This window comes from Schistocerca americana, chromosome 2 (genome assembly GCF_021461395.2).
Source record: "Schistocerca americana isolate TAMUIC-IGC-003095 chromosome 2, iqSchAmer2.1, whole genome shotgun sequence".
NCBI lineage: Eukaryota > Metazoa > Arthropoda > Insecta > Orthoptera > Acrididae > Schistocerca > Schistocerca americana.
In genome coordinates this window covers 33152124-33171605 of record NC_060120.1, presented here as the reverse complement: position 1 = coordinate 33171605, position 19482 = coordinate 33152124, and the positions used below count along the sequence as shown (strand labels likewise).

At 40.3% G+C, this 19482-nt stretch overlaps 1 protein-coding gene across 5 annotated transcripts in view; it reads left to right on the top strand.

Annotated features, from left to right (window-relative positions):
- Window positions 1-19482, top strand: part of LOC124592612 (protein CLEC16A homolog) — a 248311-nt gene that overhangs the window by 49058 nt on the left and 179771 nt on the right. For all 5 annotated transcript variants that reach the window (XR_006977591.1, XM_047131854.1, XM_047131853.1 and 2 more), the window contains exons 8-9: window positions 9497-9644; window positions 9725-9838. Coding sequence is in view for 4 of the 5 variants with exons in the window: in XM_047131854.1 (XP_046987810.1) it covers window positions 9497-9644; window positions 9725-9838 (262 nt within the window). In the remaining variant the exon portion in view is untranslated. The remainder of the gene's footprint in view (window positions 1-9496; window positions 9645-9724; window positions 9839-19482) is intronic.

Genomic DNA, 19482 nt, shown 5'->3' with positions numbered 1-19482 from the left:
GGGATGAAGTAGTGAAGGCAGCAGAGGATCAAGTAGAGGTAAAAAGAAGAGGGCTAGTAGAAATCCTTGGGTAACAGAAGAAATATTGAATTTAATTGATGAAAGGAGAAAATATAAAAATGCAGTAAATGAAGCAGGCAAAAAGGAATACAAACGTCTGAAAAATGAGATTGACAGGAAGTGCAAAATGGCTAAGCAGGGATGGCTAGAGGACAAATGTAAGGATGTAGAGGCTTATCTCACTAGGGGTAAGATAAATAGTGCCTACAGAAAAATTAAAGAGACCTTTGGAGAAAAGAGAACCACTTGTATGAATATCAAGAGCTCAGATGGAAACCCAGTTCTAAGCAAAGAAGGGAAAGCAGAAAGGTGGAAGGAGTATATAGAGGGTCTATACAAGGGCGATGTACTTGAGGACAATATTATGGAAATGGAAGAGGATGTAGATGAAGATGAAATGGGAGATACAATACTGCGTGAAGAGTTTGGTAGAGCACTGAAAGACCTAATTCAAAACAAGGCCTCGGGAGTAGACAACATTCCATCAGAACTACTGACAGTCTTGGTAGAGCCAGTCCTGACAAAACTCTACCATCTGGAGAGCAAGATGTATGAGACAGGCAAAATACGCTCAGACTTCAAGAAGAATATAATAATTCCAATCCCAAAGAAAGCAGGTGTTGACATATGTGAAAATTACCGAACAATCAGTTTAATAGGTCACGGATGCAAAATGCTAACTCGAATTCTTTACAGACGAATGGAAAAACTGGTAGAAGCCAACCTTGGGGAAGATCAGTTTGGATTCCGTAGAAATATTGGAACACGTGAGGCAATACTGACCCCACGATTTATCTTAGAAGCTAGATTAAGGAAAGGCAAACCTAAGTTTCTAGCATTTGTAGACTTAAAGAAAGCTTTTGACAATGTTGACTGGAATACTATTTCATATTCTGAAGGTGGCAGGGGTAAAATATAGGGAGCGAAAGGTTGTTTACAATTTGTACAGAAACCAAATGGCAGTTATAAAGAGTCGAGGGTCATGAAAGGGAAGCAGTGGTTGGGAAGGGAGTGAGACAGGGTTGTAGCATCTCCCCGATGTTCTTCAATGTGTATATTGAGCAAGCAGTGAAGGTAACAAAAGAAAAATTCGGAGTAGGTATTAAAATCCATGTAGAAGAAATAAAAACTTTGAGGTTCGCCGATGACATTGTAATTCTGTCAGAGACAGCAAAGGACTTGGAAGAGCAGTTGAACGGAATGGATAGTGTCTTGAAAGGAGGATATAAGATGAACATCAACAAAAGCAAAACGAGGATAATGGAAAGTAGTAGAATTAAGTCGGGTGATGCCGAGGGAATTAGATTAGGAAATGAGACACTTAAAGTGGTAAAGGAGTTTTGCTATTTGGGGAGCAAAATAACTGATGATGGTCAAAGTAGAGAGGATATAAAATGTAGACTGGCAATGGCAAGGAAAGCGTTTCTGAAGAAGAGAAATTTGTTGACGTCGAGTATAGATTTAAATGTCAGGAAGTCGTTTCTGAAAGTATTTGCATGGAGTGTAGCCATGTATGGAAGTGAAACATGGACGATAAATAGTTTGGACAAGAAGAGAATAGAAGCTTTCGAAATGTGGTGCTACAGAAGAATGCTGAAGATTAGATGGGTAGATCATATAACTAATGAGGAGATATTGAATAGGATTGGGGAGAAGAGAAGTTTGTGGCACAACTTGACTAGAAGAAGGGATCGGTTGGTAGGACATGTTCTGAGGCATCAAGGGATCACCAGTTTGGTATTGGAGGGCACTGTGGAGGGTAAAAATCGTAGAGGAAGACCAAGAGATGAATACACTAAACAGATATAGAAGGATGCAGGTTGCAGTAGGTACTGGGAGAGGAAGAAGCTTGCACAGGATAGAGTAGCATGGAGAGCTGCATCAAACCAGTCTCAGGACTGAAGACCACAACAACAACATACATATGTGCATGCAGTTTTCTACACTTTTTATAGATTGCTATGACCTGGGCCTTCTTCCAGTTCTGGGGAACTTTCTGCTGTTCCAATGATCTCGGATACATGATGGATAAGAATGGTGCTATATTTGTAGCATAGTCAACATAAAATCTTGCGGGGATACCGGCCTGACCAGATGCCTTTCTGGCGTCTAAGGATCTTAACTGTTTTACAGTCCCAAATACACTAAACGCTATGTCAGCCATCCTTGTGTTTGTTCGATGATTGAAAGTGGGAATGGTGCTGCAGTCCTCTACCGTAAACGAGTTTTTGAAAACTAGGTTTATAATTTTGGCCTTCTGTTTATCATCATCAGTTATATTACCTGTACTGTCAGCAATAGAAGGTATTGAATTATTTGTAGTGTTCATAGATTTTATGTATGACCAAAATTTTTTGGGGTTATTTTTAGAATCTGCAGATAAAATGTTGCTTTCAAATTTGTTAAAAGAATCTCTCATTGCCCTTCTGACAGCTGCTTTCATTTCGCATAATTTCTGTTTGTCAGTGGGGCAGTGACTACGTTTAAAACAACTGTGCAACATTCTCTGCTTTCTCAGCAACTTCCTAATAAATTTGTCGTACCAAGGTGGGTGCTTTCCCTCCCCTATATTTTTGCTAGGCACATACTTCTCTTAGACCTTGGTGTACAATACCTTTAAATTCCGACCAAAGATGCTCAATATCTTTGTGTCCCACGTTGAATGCTTGGAGCTGACTATGAAGATATTCATTAATGACACTTTTATTTGCTTTCCCAAACAAGAAAACTCTATGCTGTTTCTTTGGTGTTTTTGCAACTTCCACTGACATAGAAGCCACAACGACATTATGGTCACTAATACTGTTTTCTAGATTAACTTCCTCAAAATTTGTCGCCAAGATATCTAATATGTTCCCGTCTCGAGTTGGTTTTCTAACAAACTGCTCAAGGTTGTATGTTGAGAGTGCTCCTAGAATAACTTCTCATGAATCTTTGCTTCTGCCCCCTGGGATACATGTGTAATTTTCTCAGTCAATGATTAAAGCCTCCACCTATAACTAATGGATAATTTGGATATTTACTTCCTATGTACTCAAGACCTTCCCTGAAACGTTCTGCGACGTTTGTTGTGGATGCTGGTGGTCTATAAAAACATCCTAATACAATGGTCAATCCTTGTCTGACAGCTTTATCCAGACTATTTCACAGTCTGACCCAGTGTCGATCTCAACTCGATGGCATTTTGCGATAATGTCTTTATTTGGGAGAGACTGGAGTGCAGCTTGTTACTGCAATTATTAACATGTGTTTTTAATGTTGAAGAAGAAGTTGATACAAATACACACATCAAAAAAAGTTTTTCATCACCCCAGTTCCTAGAACTCCTGAAGATAGACGTTGACTGTGGACATTGTATCACAGACACAGTCCCTTTGAATGTTCAGAGATGTCACTAAACCCACCCAAAGATGCAAACCACCATGCATGAGCAGCACTTATTATATGGAGGGGGTCCAACAGCTGATCAGTTCCAGTCATTCCTCCAGGAGGGAGGTACACGGCTCATGTTGTCTGTAGTCAACCATGCCTAGACGGTCAATGCCGTGGTACGGCGGCCAATGCTGCGATTCGATCCCATCCACATTGTTGCTTTATGCTAGGAAGGGCTCTCAACAAGGGAAGTGTCCAGGCGTCTCGGAGTGAACCAAAGTGATGTTGTTCGGGCATGGAGGAGATACAGAGTGACAGGAACTGTCGATGAAATGCCTCGCTGAGGCCATCCAAGGGCTGCTACACCAGTGGATGACCGCTACCTATGGATTATGGCTCGGAGGAACCTTGACAGCAATGCCACCATGTTGAATAATGCTTTTCGTGCAGCGACAGGATGTTGTGTTATGACTCAAATTGTGTGCAATAGGCTACATGATGTACTACTTCATTGCCGACGTCCATGGCATTGTCCGTCTTTGCAAACATGACACCATGCAGCGCTGTACAATTGGGCCCAACAGCATGCCAAATGGACCGCACAGGATTGACATCACGTTTTCTTCACCGATGAATGTTGCATATGCCTTCAACCAGAAAATTGTCAGAGACTTGTTTGGAGGCAACCTGGTCAGGCTGAACACCTCAGACACACTATCCAGCGAGTGCAGCAAGGTGGAGGTTCCCTGCTGTTTTGGGGTGGCATTATGTGGGGCCGACGTATGCCACTGGTGATCATGGAAGGCGCCGTAATGGCTATATGATATGTGACTGCCATCTTCTGAACAATTCATCTTCATGGATGACAATTCGTGCCCCCATCGTGCACATCTTTTGAATGACTTTCTTTAGGATAGTGACATCACTCGACTAGAGTGGCCAGCATGTTCTCCAGACATGAGCCCTATCGAACATGTGTGGGATGGATTGAAAACAGCTGTTTATGGACGATGTGACCCACCAAACACTCTGAGGGATCTACGCTGAATTGCTGTTGAGAGACGGGACACTCTAGACCAACAGTGCCTTGATGAACTTGTGGATAGTATGCCACGATGAATAAAGGCATGCATCAATGCAAGAGGACCTGCTACTATGTATTAGAGGTACCGGTGTGTACAGCAATCTGGACCACCACCTCTGAAGGTCTCGCTGTAGGGTTGTACAACATGAAATGTGTGGTTTTCATGAGCAATATAAAGGGCGGAAATGATGTTTGTGTTGATCTCTATTCCAATTTTCTGTACAGGTTCTGGAACTCTTGGAGCCGAGATGATGCAAAACTTTTTTTGATGTGTGTATTTTGGTTAATTGTAATACTTGTCAGTTCGTGGTGCAGTGAATCCACAGTGAAAAATTACTGTGCAGAATAAGTTAAAATTTAAGTCAAATTCTGATAAAGGTCCAGTTTTAATATCATGGAGATTAAATTCAATCTGGAACTTAGATATGAGATTTCATTTTAAGATAAAAGTTAGGTGATTGATAATAATGTTCTCTACCTTGACATTCTCAACACTTTTCACAGTCTTTCATTCATTCATTCATTCAGTCGGAGAACTTTTACATGGGAGAGATAAAAGAAACTGAATATTTTTAAGATGTTAGCAAATAATTTAATTGTATGACTATGACACTGCCAGCAAAACATTCCAAGCATTTGTTTGTCAAGCATTTGCATCTGCAAGTTTGCACAGACATGGGTGAATTATGCGGACACAAAAATCTTTGGTCATTTGCCAAATAGTATTAAAAGTCTGACAGATAGCCAACCAACATTTAAAAGCAAATTAAAAGAATTTCTGAATGACAACTCCTTCTACTCAATAGATGAATTCTTAGACATGAAGTAGTAACTGAAAAAATTTAAGTAGTTATTTTGTGTAAAGAAAATTTATGTTAAAGTGGCACGTTCCACATCATTACGAAATGTCATATTCATGATCTTATGTTTTGTTGTCAAAATAAGTACTTCCCTAGTGTTTTACCACTTCACAAATAGCAGAAGGTCTCATCTATGAAAATAAAGTTCTTTTTTTTTTTTTTCAGTCTCTGTGCTACATGATCTTTAGCTATATTTCATTACTGTAATCACTGCTCTGGTTTTGTTGCTCCATAAATGATTGGAGTAGATCAGTACTAATGTAAAAATGACCCGTGTGTAGAGTATGGCCTTTACCATAGAAACTTTCTCACAGTCTGTTTACTCTGCAGAATGTTATTATTAGCATTTGCGTGACTACCAGAATATATTTCTCGTTTCAAAATGTGAAACAATTTATGCCATGTTTCTCACACTTAATTTTCATGTAGACTTTGAAATAAGTCTGTTGTGAAAAGGGCAGATTGCTTCATCTACTGTGAGATTTTCTCTTTTTTTCGTACGCACTTTCGCTTTTTGTCACGAATATGTCAAAGATGGGTCACACCTGATGAATAGGATTGTGTACTTCTTGATTTAAAAAAAATTAAAGTCACATTATCTATGAGATGTAAAATTTGCAGAATTGGCAAAAAATGGTCTCACGATAAACACTGTCCTGCGACCAGTATTTGGTCATTTTCGGTTTTCTAATGAGGCACATTTGTAAAACAACACCAAAAACTTCTACAGTCCACCGAGTTTCACAATACTTGACTTGTGCCAAACGAAATGTGGCTTGAGGTTCCCTGTTGCATTTAGCTTGCCAAGATATGTTCTAGTACGCGATTTGTCTCTCATTTTACCATCTTCAGCGGTTCTTTACCAAAAAAGTAGGTAAAATGATCAAACATGCGAGTGTACTAGTCAATTTGAATTCCACTTGATTCTTCAAAAATTGGAAGCTGTGGAACGTCATCTGTCCACTGCCCAGTCAAAGCAGGCAGATTGCTAAGTTGAGGCAGAGGGATCTCTGATGCAGTATCAACATTAGCAGCTTCATCATTAGGGCTTGCTGACTCTGCATCATCACAGATGCCTTCTTTTTCTATAGCACATATCTTAAAAATTAGCTTCCTTGTGTACAGTAGACAATACGTACACTTACAGAAAATATGTGACAAAACAAATAGCTTACTGTTATTGCTTTTGAAACTAGAAATTTGTTCATCAAGTGACGCTGACAACACAGGCAACTACTGAGGCCCTTTGCTTTGTGTGTGGCCTTCTGAGGCATTGTGTGAACCAATAAGAAGAATCAGCATGCCGCAAAGCAAGTAACATTCCTGCCAATAAGAATTACAGGTGCTTCAAGTTGTATTTTTATTGTGGTAGTACAGGCTTCACTAAATACCTTTATGTAGATAACAGAAGTAAAGCAAATGTTGGGATACCTTTACAAAGCTGGGTCTTCTTTTCAGAGTAAATCTGCCTGCTGTAGAAGCTATGTCACACATTTCAAAAGTGTTAAGGACCCAACTCTCTTGTACAAAACAGCTTTAAACATCTGATTATGTTACAGATGAGTTATTGTGTTAAATACTAGATGTTAACAAGTGAGTGAGAAAAAAATTTAGAAAAGATTTAAAATTAAAAGTTGTTCTGCCTCAAGACGTATACACAGTCTCTCACTGTAATACATGTCTTACTGTGACACCTTAACACAATGTTGCACCTCTTAATAAATAGATTATGCCAGCATTTACAATTTGATCAATAATTAAACTATATATTGAAAATCAAATTTTTGTTCCCCCTGAAGCCATTAGATAGGCATCCTGCAGCCGGGACTGGGAGACCATGCTCCGGTTAGCCATGTAGTAATATAGGTTTCGACATCTCTTATTGCCCTATCCATTTGGTAATGAAAAATGGAAACCATGTTGTTATCTTCTTCAGTGAAGCAATTTCGGAAGGCAAAATGTAGTACTTTGGCCTCTATTTTATCTCATTCCATTTTGTTGCCGTTGTAACAATTGATTTGCTTTAAAAAGGACATAGCCAATTTCATTCTTCATCCATGCCCATATCTGAGCTTGTGCTTAATGTGACTTGGCTGTCAAAGGGGCATTAAACTGTAATCTTAATCAAAAATGTCTCAAACAGCCATTCTAATTTTTTCTTTGGCTTTTCCAGCTTTTCTTTGCCGGTAAGGACTTTTGGTTTCATTTGAATCTGCTATGCAGTTATCTCTGCTTTTGTAGTAATTTTCTAATATTATTATTGAACAAACATGATTCCTTTCCATCATTTAGCCTATTATCTTTCACTGCACAAACAAATTTAGCACTTTGTCTAAAATATTGTGGGTCCTTGATATTGTTCTTGCAAGAGCTCAGTCATTGATGCTGGCTGGCTAGGCAATTTGTAATCATTTCCTGACACACTTTTGAACCAAAAATATTTTACTTCAAGGAAGTATTTTCCTTCAACGCCAGTAATCAGTGATGCTTCAGTAAGCTTGTGGTGACTATTCTTGTTTGTATGGTCAGTGAATTGAAAGTTTTGGGCTTGCTTGTTGCCATACAATTGGTTTCCCTCATAAATAATTTATCTAACCATGTGATCAAGTAATGTTTGGAAATCCTTTGCAAAAAGCTTGCAGTGATCTTTGTGTTTACCTCACGTTCTAAATATTTGTGTCTTCCAGTTTATAGTAAATTGTAATAGACATTACTGGAATTTTCATGTTAATATGCAGATTTTCACGTATGCATGTGTGTGTGTTACTTGCTGTAATAAATGGGAGGTAACTCAGGGTTGTTACCTTGAACATTCCTGCGATTGACTAATGCCAGGTGTACATTTTTCTGTTTCTTACTTGTTAGGGCATATATTCCCATCCGCTCTTGACCCACTGCTGACTTTCGGTTGTACTTCATTTAAGTGTGTATGGGACCCAAATATGGGTCTTTCTGATTGAATTAAATGTCCCTCACATTCGTGACATTGGTATTAACCTGCCCTATTAGCTACCTATGTGTTGTGTATGCTTGTACATTTCAAGGGCACCCTTAAATTGACCAGATAGTGTAGGTTAGGCTGTTCCCTTTCATGTACCTGTTGGTGGGCAGCTGGGCAACCCTGGAACAGATGGTCAGGAGTGGGCAAGCAGATGAAGCGCAGGCAGTAAGGCTGCTGGGGTATAGCTTATATGATTCTCCTACACTAGCCGAATACCTCCGGGAGGGATTGCCCAAATGGTTTGTGCATTCGCTTAATGTCTGTGGTAGGACCATCTGGTGGGTAGCTGTATTAGCTGTGCCTGCCTGCTAGTGGGTTGTGGGGCACCCATCAATACCCACGCCCTATCGGGCAGCCTTGTGACAGCCTCTACTAGATTTTCAACAGAGCTTCTCGTTTTAGCTTTCCACCCAAATGGCAGACTCTGCAAGAGAGGCGCTCTGCATCGCGGTGTAGCTTGCTCGCCAGGTTTCGAGAGGGTGCGTTTCTGGATGAGGTATCGAATATATTGCTTCCCCCTACTTATACCTCCCGAGGAGATCACGAATGTAAAATTAGAGAGATTAGAGCACGCGCGGAGGCTTTCAGACAGTCGTTCTTCCCGCGAACCATACGCGACTGGAACAGGAAAGGGAGGTAATGACAGTGGCACGTAAAGTGCCCTCCGCCACACACCGTTGGGTGGCTTGCGGAGTATAAATGTAGATGTAGATGTAGATGTAGAACACAGAGGAACTAAGACCTTATTGGGGACATTTGCAATGTTCCTCAATTTAGATGACAGATTTGCTCATGAGCTATAATTACTGAATATTACGCTCACCTTTTTATTTCTTCATGACCATAAATACTAAAAAGCTCAGACTACTACTCCTTTTTGGCTGAAAGCTAAAATCTATCGCAGTCTTTATGTTGTGCCTGTCTGCGACTTGACATCTTCTAGTAGCAGTCGATCCTCTTCATGACTTTATCGTATTTCATGTTTCATGTCAACAGTAATTGACTCTCATTTACAGGGCTACTCGGAATTGATTGGGGAACAAGTAAGAAATAATTTTGCACACCTTCTCTTCAACCATATATTGTTTCCAACTAATTTTTGTTTTCATCTGGAGACAGGTCACTGGAACGATAAAACCTGGGTTTGTTCCACCAACAGAGACACTGGAAAAATCTTTGGAAACAAGCGCACTTGATATTACAAAGGAAAGTGATGCATCGCCTGGTACTGATGCTGTATTGGGAACAAATTCCTGTCTTGAAAAAAGTAGGCAGTATTCCGATCTATATTGTCAACACTTTGTTTGTAGATGTATATATTTTAAGAACGTGAAACCTTGTTTTCAGAAACTACAGAAAATCAAGAGAGCAATGACAATACATTGAGTGAGTATCCTGATGATGATTCTACTGACCTTAATGTCAACATAACAGATGAAGAAAAAGAGCGCTTGGCACTAGGTAAGGAGCAGCAACATAAAATTTTTTTTTTTTTTGAATAACTGCACTTGAATTTAATTGCTGAGGGAAGATTTGCACCAATCAGTCACTATTTGCTACCATAAAGAACTTCAAGATGGAACTAATAAATAAAAATGAGGAAAGACAACCACTCACATAAAGTTTATTAATGTGTTGCTTATGTTTACATGCCGTACATCTGTCAGCTACAGGTCAAGTCATTGTCTAGCTTTTCAAATCTATTTTACTAACTGTTACCAGTTTAGGATGTTTTCACACTTGTGTACATGAGGTGCTAATTTAATTATATTATATGTAGCAAATAGAATTCCAGATGCTCTCCCTCCATATGTGTGTATTGCTCTTTGAAACACTTATTAGAACACAATAATTTGTCCCATCAAACAGGAACTGATACTTAAAATGGATGTTGACATTATTGACTTTTCACGCACCTCTGAGAAGAAAGTATTGGTATGGAGTGGTAAGCATTACTTCTATTAACTGTTGTAGGGTAAATCTAAATATTTACATACTTTCTGTAGGTGGACGTGAAACAACCGACACTAAAGAATGAGTAAATAAATTTGGAAACCTAAGCATTGAATTTTTACTGCACGACTTCCTTCAGTAATATACTTTGCAGTTCTTTAAACCTCTTGAATTTAAGTGGACATGAATAATATTCAAGATAAGTTTATCGTACCATGTATGTTTGGTAATATTCAGTAATTGGTACATTATTTCTCATGTGTTTAACTGGCATAGTGACAAGCAGTCATAATATAATTGAACAGCAGAGCATATATATATATATATATATATATATATATATATATATTTAAAAAAAAACAAAGATGAGGTGACTTACCGAACAAAAGCGCTGGCAGGTCGATAGACACACAAACAAACACAAACATACACACAAAATTCAAGCTTTCGCAACAAACTGTTGCCTCATCAAAAATGGTTCAAATGGCTCTGAGCACTATGGGACTCAACTGCTGTGGTCATAAGTCCCCTAGAACTTAGAACTAGTTAAACCTAACTAACCTAAGGACATCACACACATCCATGCCCGAGGCAGGATTCGAACCTGCGACCGTAGCGGTCGTGCGGTTCCAGACTGTAGCGCCTAGAACCGCTCGGCCACTTCGGCCGGCGTTGCCTCATCAGGAAAGAGGGAAGGAGAGGGGAAGACGAAAGGAAGTGGGTTTTAAGGGAGAGGGTAAGGAGTCATTCCAATCCCGGGAGCGGAAAGACTTACCTTAGGGGGAAAAAAGGACAGGTATACACTCGCGCGCGCACACACACACACACACACACACACACACACACACACACACACACACATATCCATCCGCATATACACAGATACAAGCAGACATTTGTAAAGGCAAAGAGTTTGGGCAGAGATGTCAGTCGAGGCGAAAGCAAAGAGGCAAAGATGTTGTTGAAAGACAGGTGAGGTATGAGTGGCGGCAACTTGAAATTAGCGGAGGTTGAGGCCTGGCGGATAACGAGAAGAGAGGATATACTGAAGGGCAAGTTCCCATCTCCAGAGTTCTGACAGGTTGGTGTCAGTGGGAAGTATCCAGATAACCCGGACGGTGTAACACTGTGCCAAGATATGTTGGCCGTGCACCAAGGCATGTTTAGCCACAGGATGATCCTCATTACCAACAAACACTGTCTGCCTGTGTCCATTCATGCGAATGGACAGTTTGTTGCTGGTCATTCCCACATAGAAAGCTTCACAGTGTAGGCAGGTCAGTTAGTAAATCACGTGGGTGCTTTCACACGTGGCTCTGCCTTTGATCGTGTACACCTTCTGGGTTACAGGACTGGAGTAGGTGGTGGTGGGAGGGTGCATGGGACAGGTTTTACACCGGGGGCGGTTACAAGGGTAGGAGCCAGAGGGTAGGGAAGGTGGTTTGGGGATTTCATAGGGATGAACTAAGAGGTTACGAAGGTTAGGTGGACGGCGGAAAGACACTCTTGGTGGAGTGGGGAGGATTTCATGAAGGATGGATCTCATTTCAGGGCAGGATTTGAGGAAGTCGTATCCCTGCTGGAGAGCCACATTCAGAGTCTGATCCAGTCCCGGAAAGCATCCTGTCGCAAGTGGGGCACTTTTGGGGTTCTTCTGTGGGAGGTTCTGGGTTTGAAGGGATGAGGAAGTGGCTATGGTTATTTGCTTCTGTACCAGGTGGGAGGGTAGTTGCTGGATGCGAAAGCTGTTTTCAGGTTGTTGGTGTAATGGTTCAGGGATTCCGGACTGGAGCAGATTCGTTTGCCACGAAGACCTAACCTGTAGGGAAGGGACCGTTTGATGTGGAATTGGTGGCAGCTGTCATAATGGAGGTACTGTTGCTTGTTGGTGGGTTTGATGTGGACGGATGTGTGAAGCTGGCCATTGGACAGATGGAGGTCAACGTCAAGGAAAGTGGCATGGGATTTAGAGTAGGACCAGGTGAATCTGATGGAACCAAAGGAGTTGAGGTTGGAGAGGAAATTCTGGAGTTCTTCTTCACTGTGAGTCCAGATCGTGAAGATGTCATCAATAAATCTGTACCAAACTTTGGGTTTGCAGGCCTGGGTAACCAAGAAGGCTTCCTCTAAGCGACCCATGAATAGGTTGGCGTACGAGGGGGCCATCCTGGTACCCATGGCTGTTCCCTTTAATTGTTGGTATGTCTGGCCTTCAAAAGTGAAGAAGTTGTGGGTCAGGATGAAGCTGGCTAAGGTAATGAGGAAAGAGGTTTTAGGTAGGGTGGCAGGTGATCGGCGTGAAAGGAAGTGCTCCATCGCAGTGTGGCCCTGGACGCGCGGAATATTTGTGTATAAGGAAGTGGCATCGATGGTTACAAGGATGGTTTCCGGGGGTAACAGACTGGGTAAGGATTCCAGGCATTCGAGAAAGTGGTTGGTGTCTTTGATGAAGGATGGGAGACTGCATGTAATGGGTTGAAGGTGTTGATCTACGTAGGCAGAGATACGTTCTGTGGGGGCTTGGTAACCAGCTACAATGGGGTGGCCGGGATGATTGGTTTGTGAATTTTAGGAAGAAGGTAGAAGGTAGGGGTGTGGGGTGTTGGTGGGGTCAGGAGGTTGATGGAGTCAGGTGAAAGGTTTTGTAGGGAGCCTGAGGTTCTGAGGATTCCTTGAAGCTCCGCCTGGACATCAGGAATGGGATTACCTTGGCATACTTTGTATGTGGTGTTGTCTGAAAGCTGACGCAGTCCCTCAGCCACATACTCCCGACGATCAAGTACCACTGTCGTGGAACCCTTGTCTGCCGGAAGAATGACGATGGAACGGTCAGCCTTCAGATAACGGATAGCTTGGGCTTCGGCAGTGGTGATGTTGGGAAGGCTAGTTGTAATTCCCTGCACTGTGCAGATGAGTCACATGTACATCCTCTGGGACACGGTAGTGCTAGGTGTTGATTGTCTTGTCGGCCATGCAGCACCGTATGTTTACCGTGAAGGAATTGCCGAGAGAACTGATGAAATTTGTAGCTTTTTGTTGGACTACACTCAAAAAAATATTAAAGAGTAAGATTGCAGCATCTGATACTGTTCAGTGACACATGTCCTGTGAAAAATAGAAATCATACACTGGTGCATTTTCAGCTTAATATATTTGATAACGATATATTGAAAACTATAACCTGCTATTTCCATATTTGAGGATATTTCTTTCTTCCCTGTGAGAAGGCTATTAAATGGTTCAACAGGAGAACTGACAGAATATATCCAGTGGAAAAATACTGTGAACTTTTGAAAAGGAACTGTGTGTGAGGATGTTTCTGTGTCTTTCAAGAAATGGTGGGCCCAGGCACTAGAAAAAATGTGTCTTACCAGATGAGACAGCAGGAAGTGGTATTCCTAAGGAAAATAAAATTACTTTTCAGGTACATCTTAAGTAATAGAAATTCGTATGTTTTCCTCAGCGGTGAGTGATTGTCAGAAGCAATGGTATTGTCAGGAATGACCCAGGGAAGTGTGATAGAACTAATGTTATTTTCTATATACGTAAATGATCTTGTGGACAGGGTGGGCAGCAACGTGCAATTGTTGGCTGATGATGCGGTGGTGTATGGCAACGTGTTGAAGATGAGTGACTGTAGCATATGATCTGAGATGACTTAGACATAATTTCTAGTTGAAGTGATGGAATGGCAGCTAGATCTAAATCTAAAAAAATCTACGTTAATGCAGATGAATAGAAAAAACAAACCCATAATGTTTGGGTACAGCATTAGTATTATCCTGCATGACATAGTCATGTCATTTAAAAATCTGGGCATAACGTTGCAAAGCAGTATGAAATAGAATGAGCATGTGAGGATTGTGGCAGGGGGGGTGAATGGTTAACTTTGGTTTATTGGGAAAATTTTAGGAAAGTGAAGTCCATCTACAAAGCAGTCTGCATATAGGACACTAGTGCAACCCATTCTTGAGTACTGCTTGAGTTTTTGGGATCCACAGTCACATCCTATATTCTAGCAAATAATTTTTCCCTTTTACATATTTTTGCCTTATTTGTATGGAATTCCCATGTACATTATTTCCCTTTTTGTAGCGAAGAATATAAAAGATAGTAGGTGCGTGTATCCCGACTACCGTATTTACTCAAATCTAAGCCGCACTTTTTTTCCGGTTTTTGTAATCCAAAAAACCGCCTGCGGCTTAGAATCGAGTGCAAAGTAAGCGGAAGTTCTGAAAAATGCTGGTAGGTGCCGCCACAACTAACTTCTGCTATCGAATATATGTAGCGCTACACAGGCATACTTTGCAGGCACAAAGATAAATACTGGCGCCAAAACCTCTGTGTCAGTAAATGTATTAAAAGAAAAGGTGGAAGAATGTAAACATTATGCCATGTATTCTTTCGTGTTTGCTGCTATCTCATTTAAATCCTGTCTGCCTAATAAACTATGAAACTAGAGGGAGACAACAGCAAACGCGGAAGAATATGCTTATCATGTCATGTTTATATTCATATTATTCTTACGTTGAATAGTGATACAGTCAGAAATGAAGCACGGCAACTGACTAGATTTTTAAATCTAAGATGGCTAATTTCTGTGCAGAATGTAATGTACTAAAGAGGCGTCTGCAAAGATTTTCAAACAGAGAAAAATTCTTGCTTAACTCTCGTTCAGAACATCCTCTATCATACGTAGTTTATTATTTGGTTCTTGTTGATCATTCTCAAAGAAAGCAGCAGTTTTAGTAACAACGAATAGCAGTCTCTTGCCATTGTTTTGCTTATGAGACTTTTTTTTTTAAGTTGAAAGCCGCGGTAGTGCACACAAAAGCAAGCCATGCTGCGGGCGGTGACAGGTCGTAAACGCCCATTATCAGAATTCGACAAACAATGCATGACACAGTACAATCGTGTATTTTGAACTTAGAGTGATGTAAACACCTATATCAAAGAAAGCCTCACTTATCAGATCAAAGCAAAACAAGCAATCGATTCAAACCAGATGAAGCACATGAAAAAGGAAGGGTACCCGCATAAATGTGGACAGAGCGCCTGAACGTAGCAATGGCTACTTGGTAAAGCTTGACTGTTAAGCTTACGACTCGAACCAAACTACTGTAGCTGTAACTTCATCCATTCGACCTAAATTGTCTCTTATTACAATGGACCAACTTTGTTTCGATTTGGAGGTGAAGTCTAAAACTTTTCTCTCCTCTTGAATTTCGAGTCTCAAATTTCAGCTGCAGCTTAGATTCGGAAAATTTTTTTTTCCTTGATTTCGAGTATCATTTTTCAGGTGCGGCTTAGATTCGAGTAAATACGGTATATCCTGGTTGCTCATATGTAACAGTCCTGTTGTGCCTATGCTTCATTAATTATAAGAGCATAAATTTTCTCAAATTTGTTGAGATAAAGAATGTTTACTTCCATCATTGCAATAAGGAGTGACATGCTTACATTGTAAACTACAACCTCTTTACAACTTCAGATCTCAGATTTCTGGAAATTCAACATGTAAAGAATGTGAATGTAAGCCTGTTATACTTCAACTATTTTGGAGAACACTTCCTCCTTCTGTTATTCCTAACTTCTTCTTTTATATCTCTTGCCTGCTTTTCCTTGCTATGTTGTAAGTTACATATTAGAAAAAACTAATAAAATAACTCTTACTGTATTCTTCCTAAGTTTGTTACTTTATTTTTTTATTGATAAAATTTGTGTGCTTTTCTAGAGATATACAGCTGCAGGACAATTTTCTCTCTGGACTCAAGCTTTACCTTTAATTATATGCTAGCCCATCACATCTTTCTTCACTTGTAGTGCATTTACTCCACAACATTCTTCTCCCTGTTTTGTGATGGGGCTAACGTATTTATTACTTCCGAATACATCGTCTGTGTCTGTTAACATTTATAGATTATAAAAACAGTGATGTGATATGTGGGAAAAAGGGCTCCAGTGATAGAATAATTTGAATGAGTAAAAAGGAATAATAGAATAGATACTCCAGTTGTAGAAGCAAGAAAAATAAAATTAAGAATGAGTGTGAGAGGATCGAAGAAATAAAGAAGACAGATCCCCAAAGACAGATTTCCATACCAACTCTGAACCTAGCGGTCATCAGTCTGCACAATCTGCAAAGATAGCAGATTCTCTTGAGGACTTGGATTTCATTAACATATTCATATTGCATAATATAGTGTATTTACTATGTGACATGCTCCAATTTTTGTACTACCGTGCTATTACTGCCGCTGCTCCAATGATAATTTTTAACTCACTCATCCCAGCTGATTCATTAGAGTTGAATGCATGATTCACTTCGTTTGTAACATAATCTAAAATTTAAATAAGGATAGAAGCTGATATAATGAAGTAAATTTTGTGCCAGAGCTGGATTTTGAACCCAGGTCTCTTGCTTCCTAGGCGAAATATGCCACCCACTACACATCCTAGCATTGTGACTAACAGAGCTGCACAGAATACGCTAGTCCAGTCCCCTCTCTAACACAAACTTTAGTTCATACCTCAGCCCATTGTGATGTTTCCCCTTTTCAAATTGTCAGTATTGTCGAAGCTCTCCGATTTTGGAGTTGCACCTCAGCATTGTACATAATGGGGAAATCCTCCCTGTACCTCAGGCATAGGTGATCTACTGATTTGATGGAAATACATTTATTTTCCTTGAGAAATATTCAGTCTCAATTTTATTTTTGCTAAGGATAGAAAAGGGAGAAACAAGATGGGCTGCAGTGTGAATTGAAGTTTATGTTAAGGAGGGGATTGGACAAGGGCATTCTGTGCAGCTGTGTTAGCCAAAATGTCAGTGTGGTGTATTGGATATCAGATCTGCCTAGTAAGCAGGAGACTCTGATTCAATTCCTGGCCTTGACACAAATTTTGATTCACTACTTCAACTTCTGTCTACATTTACATATGCATAAATACTCCACAATCCACTGTATGTCATGTGGCAGAGGGTACCCCATACCACTACTGAGCTCACAGATAGAGTGAGGGGAAAATGGCGGTCTGCATGCCTCTTTATGAGCCCTAGTTTCTCAGATCTTATCTTCGTGGTCCTTACGCGCAACGTATGATGAAGGCGCAGTGTATGATGAAGGCAGTAGAATTGTTCAACAGTAATCTTCAGATGCTGGTTCTCTAAATTTTGTGAATAGTGTTCCTCAAAAAGAATGTTGTCTCCTCACCAGGAATTCCCATTTGAGTTCTGGAAGCATGTCCATAACACTTGTGTGTTGTTCGAACATACCAGCATCAAGTCTAGCGGCCTTCCACTGAATGGCTGGTAAGGATCCCAAAAGTTCAAGAAGTACTCAAGTACAGGTCGTGCTTGTGTCGTATCTGCAATCTCCTTTGCAGATGAACTACCATTTCCCAGAATTCTGCCAATAAACCAAAGTCAACCATTCAGTTTTCCTACCACAATCTTCACATGCTCATTCCAGCTCATATAGCGTTTTGCAATATTATGTCCAGATATTTAAATGACGTGACTGTGTCAGGAGGGACACTATTACATTATGGGTTTATTTTTCCTTCTCATCCCCATTACCTTACTTCTTTCTGCATTTAGAGTTAATTGTCATTCTGACACCAACTAGAAATTTTGTCTAAGTCATCTTGCATCCTCCTACAGTCACTCAACTTCAACTCCTTCCCCTATACCACAGCATCACCAGCAAATAGCAGCAGATTGCTGCCCACCCTACCCTCCAAATCATTTCTGTATATAGAGATATTATATCACACTTCCCTGTGGCACTCTTGATGATACCCTCATCTTAAATGATCACTTGCCGTTGTCTAGGACAACATATTGGGTTCTATAACTTAGTCTTTGAATTACTCAATATCTGTGAACTCATTCCATGTGCTTGTACCTTCTTTATCAGCTTGTAATGGGGCCCCATGTCAAATACTGTCCAGAAATCTAGAAATATGGAATCTGTCTGTAGCACTTCGTCCGTGGTTCACAGCATATCGTAAGAGAAAAGGGCCAGCTGAGTTTCACAAGAGCTATGCTTTCTAAAACCATGCTGGTTTGTGGATGTAAGATTCTCAGTCTCAAGAGAATTTATTATGTTCAAACTCAGAATATATTCAAGAATTCTGTAGCAAACTGATGTTAACAATATTGGTCTATACTTTTGTGGGTCTGTTCTGTAATTTTGTGGGTCCGTTCCTGTACTCTCCTTATGTACAGCAGTCACCTGTGATTTTCCCAGTTGCTTGGGACTTCAAGCTGGACAACAGAGTCACGATAAATGCAAGCTAATTAAGGGGTCATTGCCTTAGAATACTCTTTGTAAAAACGAATTGGGATTCCATCCTGACGTGGTGACATTTGTTTCCAACTCTTTCAGTTGTTTCTGTGTGCCAGGGATGCATATTACTGTGTCGTCCGTATGGGAGTCAGTTCAGTGGTCAAATGATAGTATGTTTGTATGATTCTTCTGTGTGAATGATTTCCTGAATGCGAAATTTAAAATGTCCTCTTGTTTTGCTGCCTTCAATTGCCACACCAGACTAGTCAACAAGTGACTATGGCGATGTTAGTAGTTGTATATTTCACGTATAGATCTTTTCATAGACGCACGAAGTTTACAATCTGCTTAAACTTTGCTCATAATTTCTGTATGTCCACCTTACTGGAACTAAGTGCTGTCAGTTCACTGTCTAAGAGAGATACTAATAACTTCTTATCTGCTCTTTCTAGCAGAGATACTCTTCTAATATTTTTAACTGATTTATAACTTTCATAACCATAGTTGCTATAATGACAGCAAGATTACTAATCCCTGTTTCTATATTGAAATTGTCGATAAGGTCCGGCCTATGTACAGCTACAAAGTCTAAGATATTTCCATTGCATGTGGTCTGTTGAACTAGCTGCTCAAGACAGTTTTCAGAAAGCATGTTCAAAAGTGCTTTGCATGACTCTCTGTACCCTGTGCACTGAATCCATAGACGTCCCAGTCTATACTCGGCAGGTTAAAGTTTCCTCCAACTAATATTGCATAATCTGGGTATTTGCGCACTAATGACTGTAGATTTTCTTTGAATGTCTCTACAACTGGCACAGCCAAAATGGGTGGCCATTAAAAACCTCCAACAATTAACTTGGT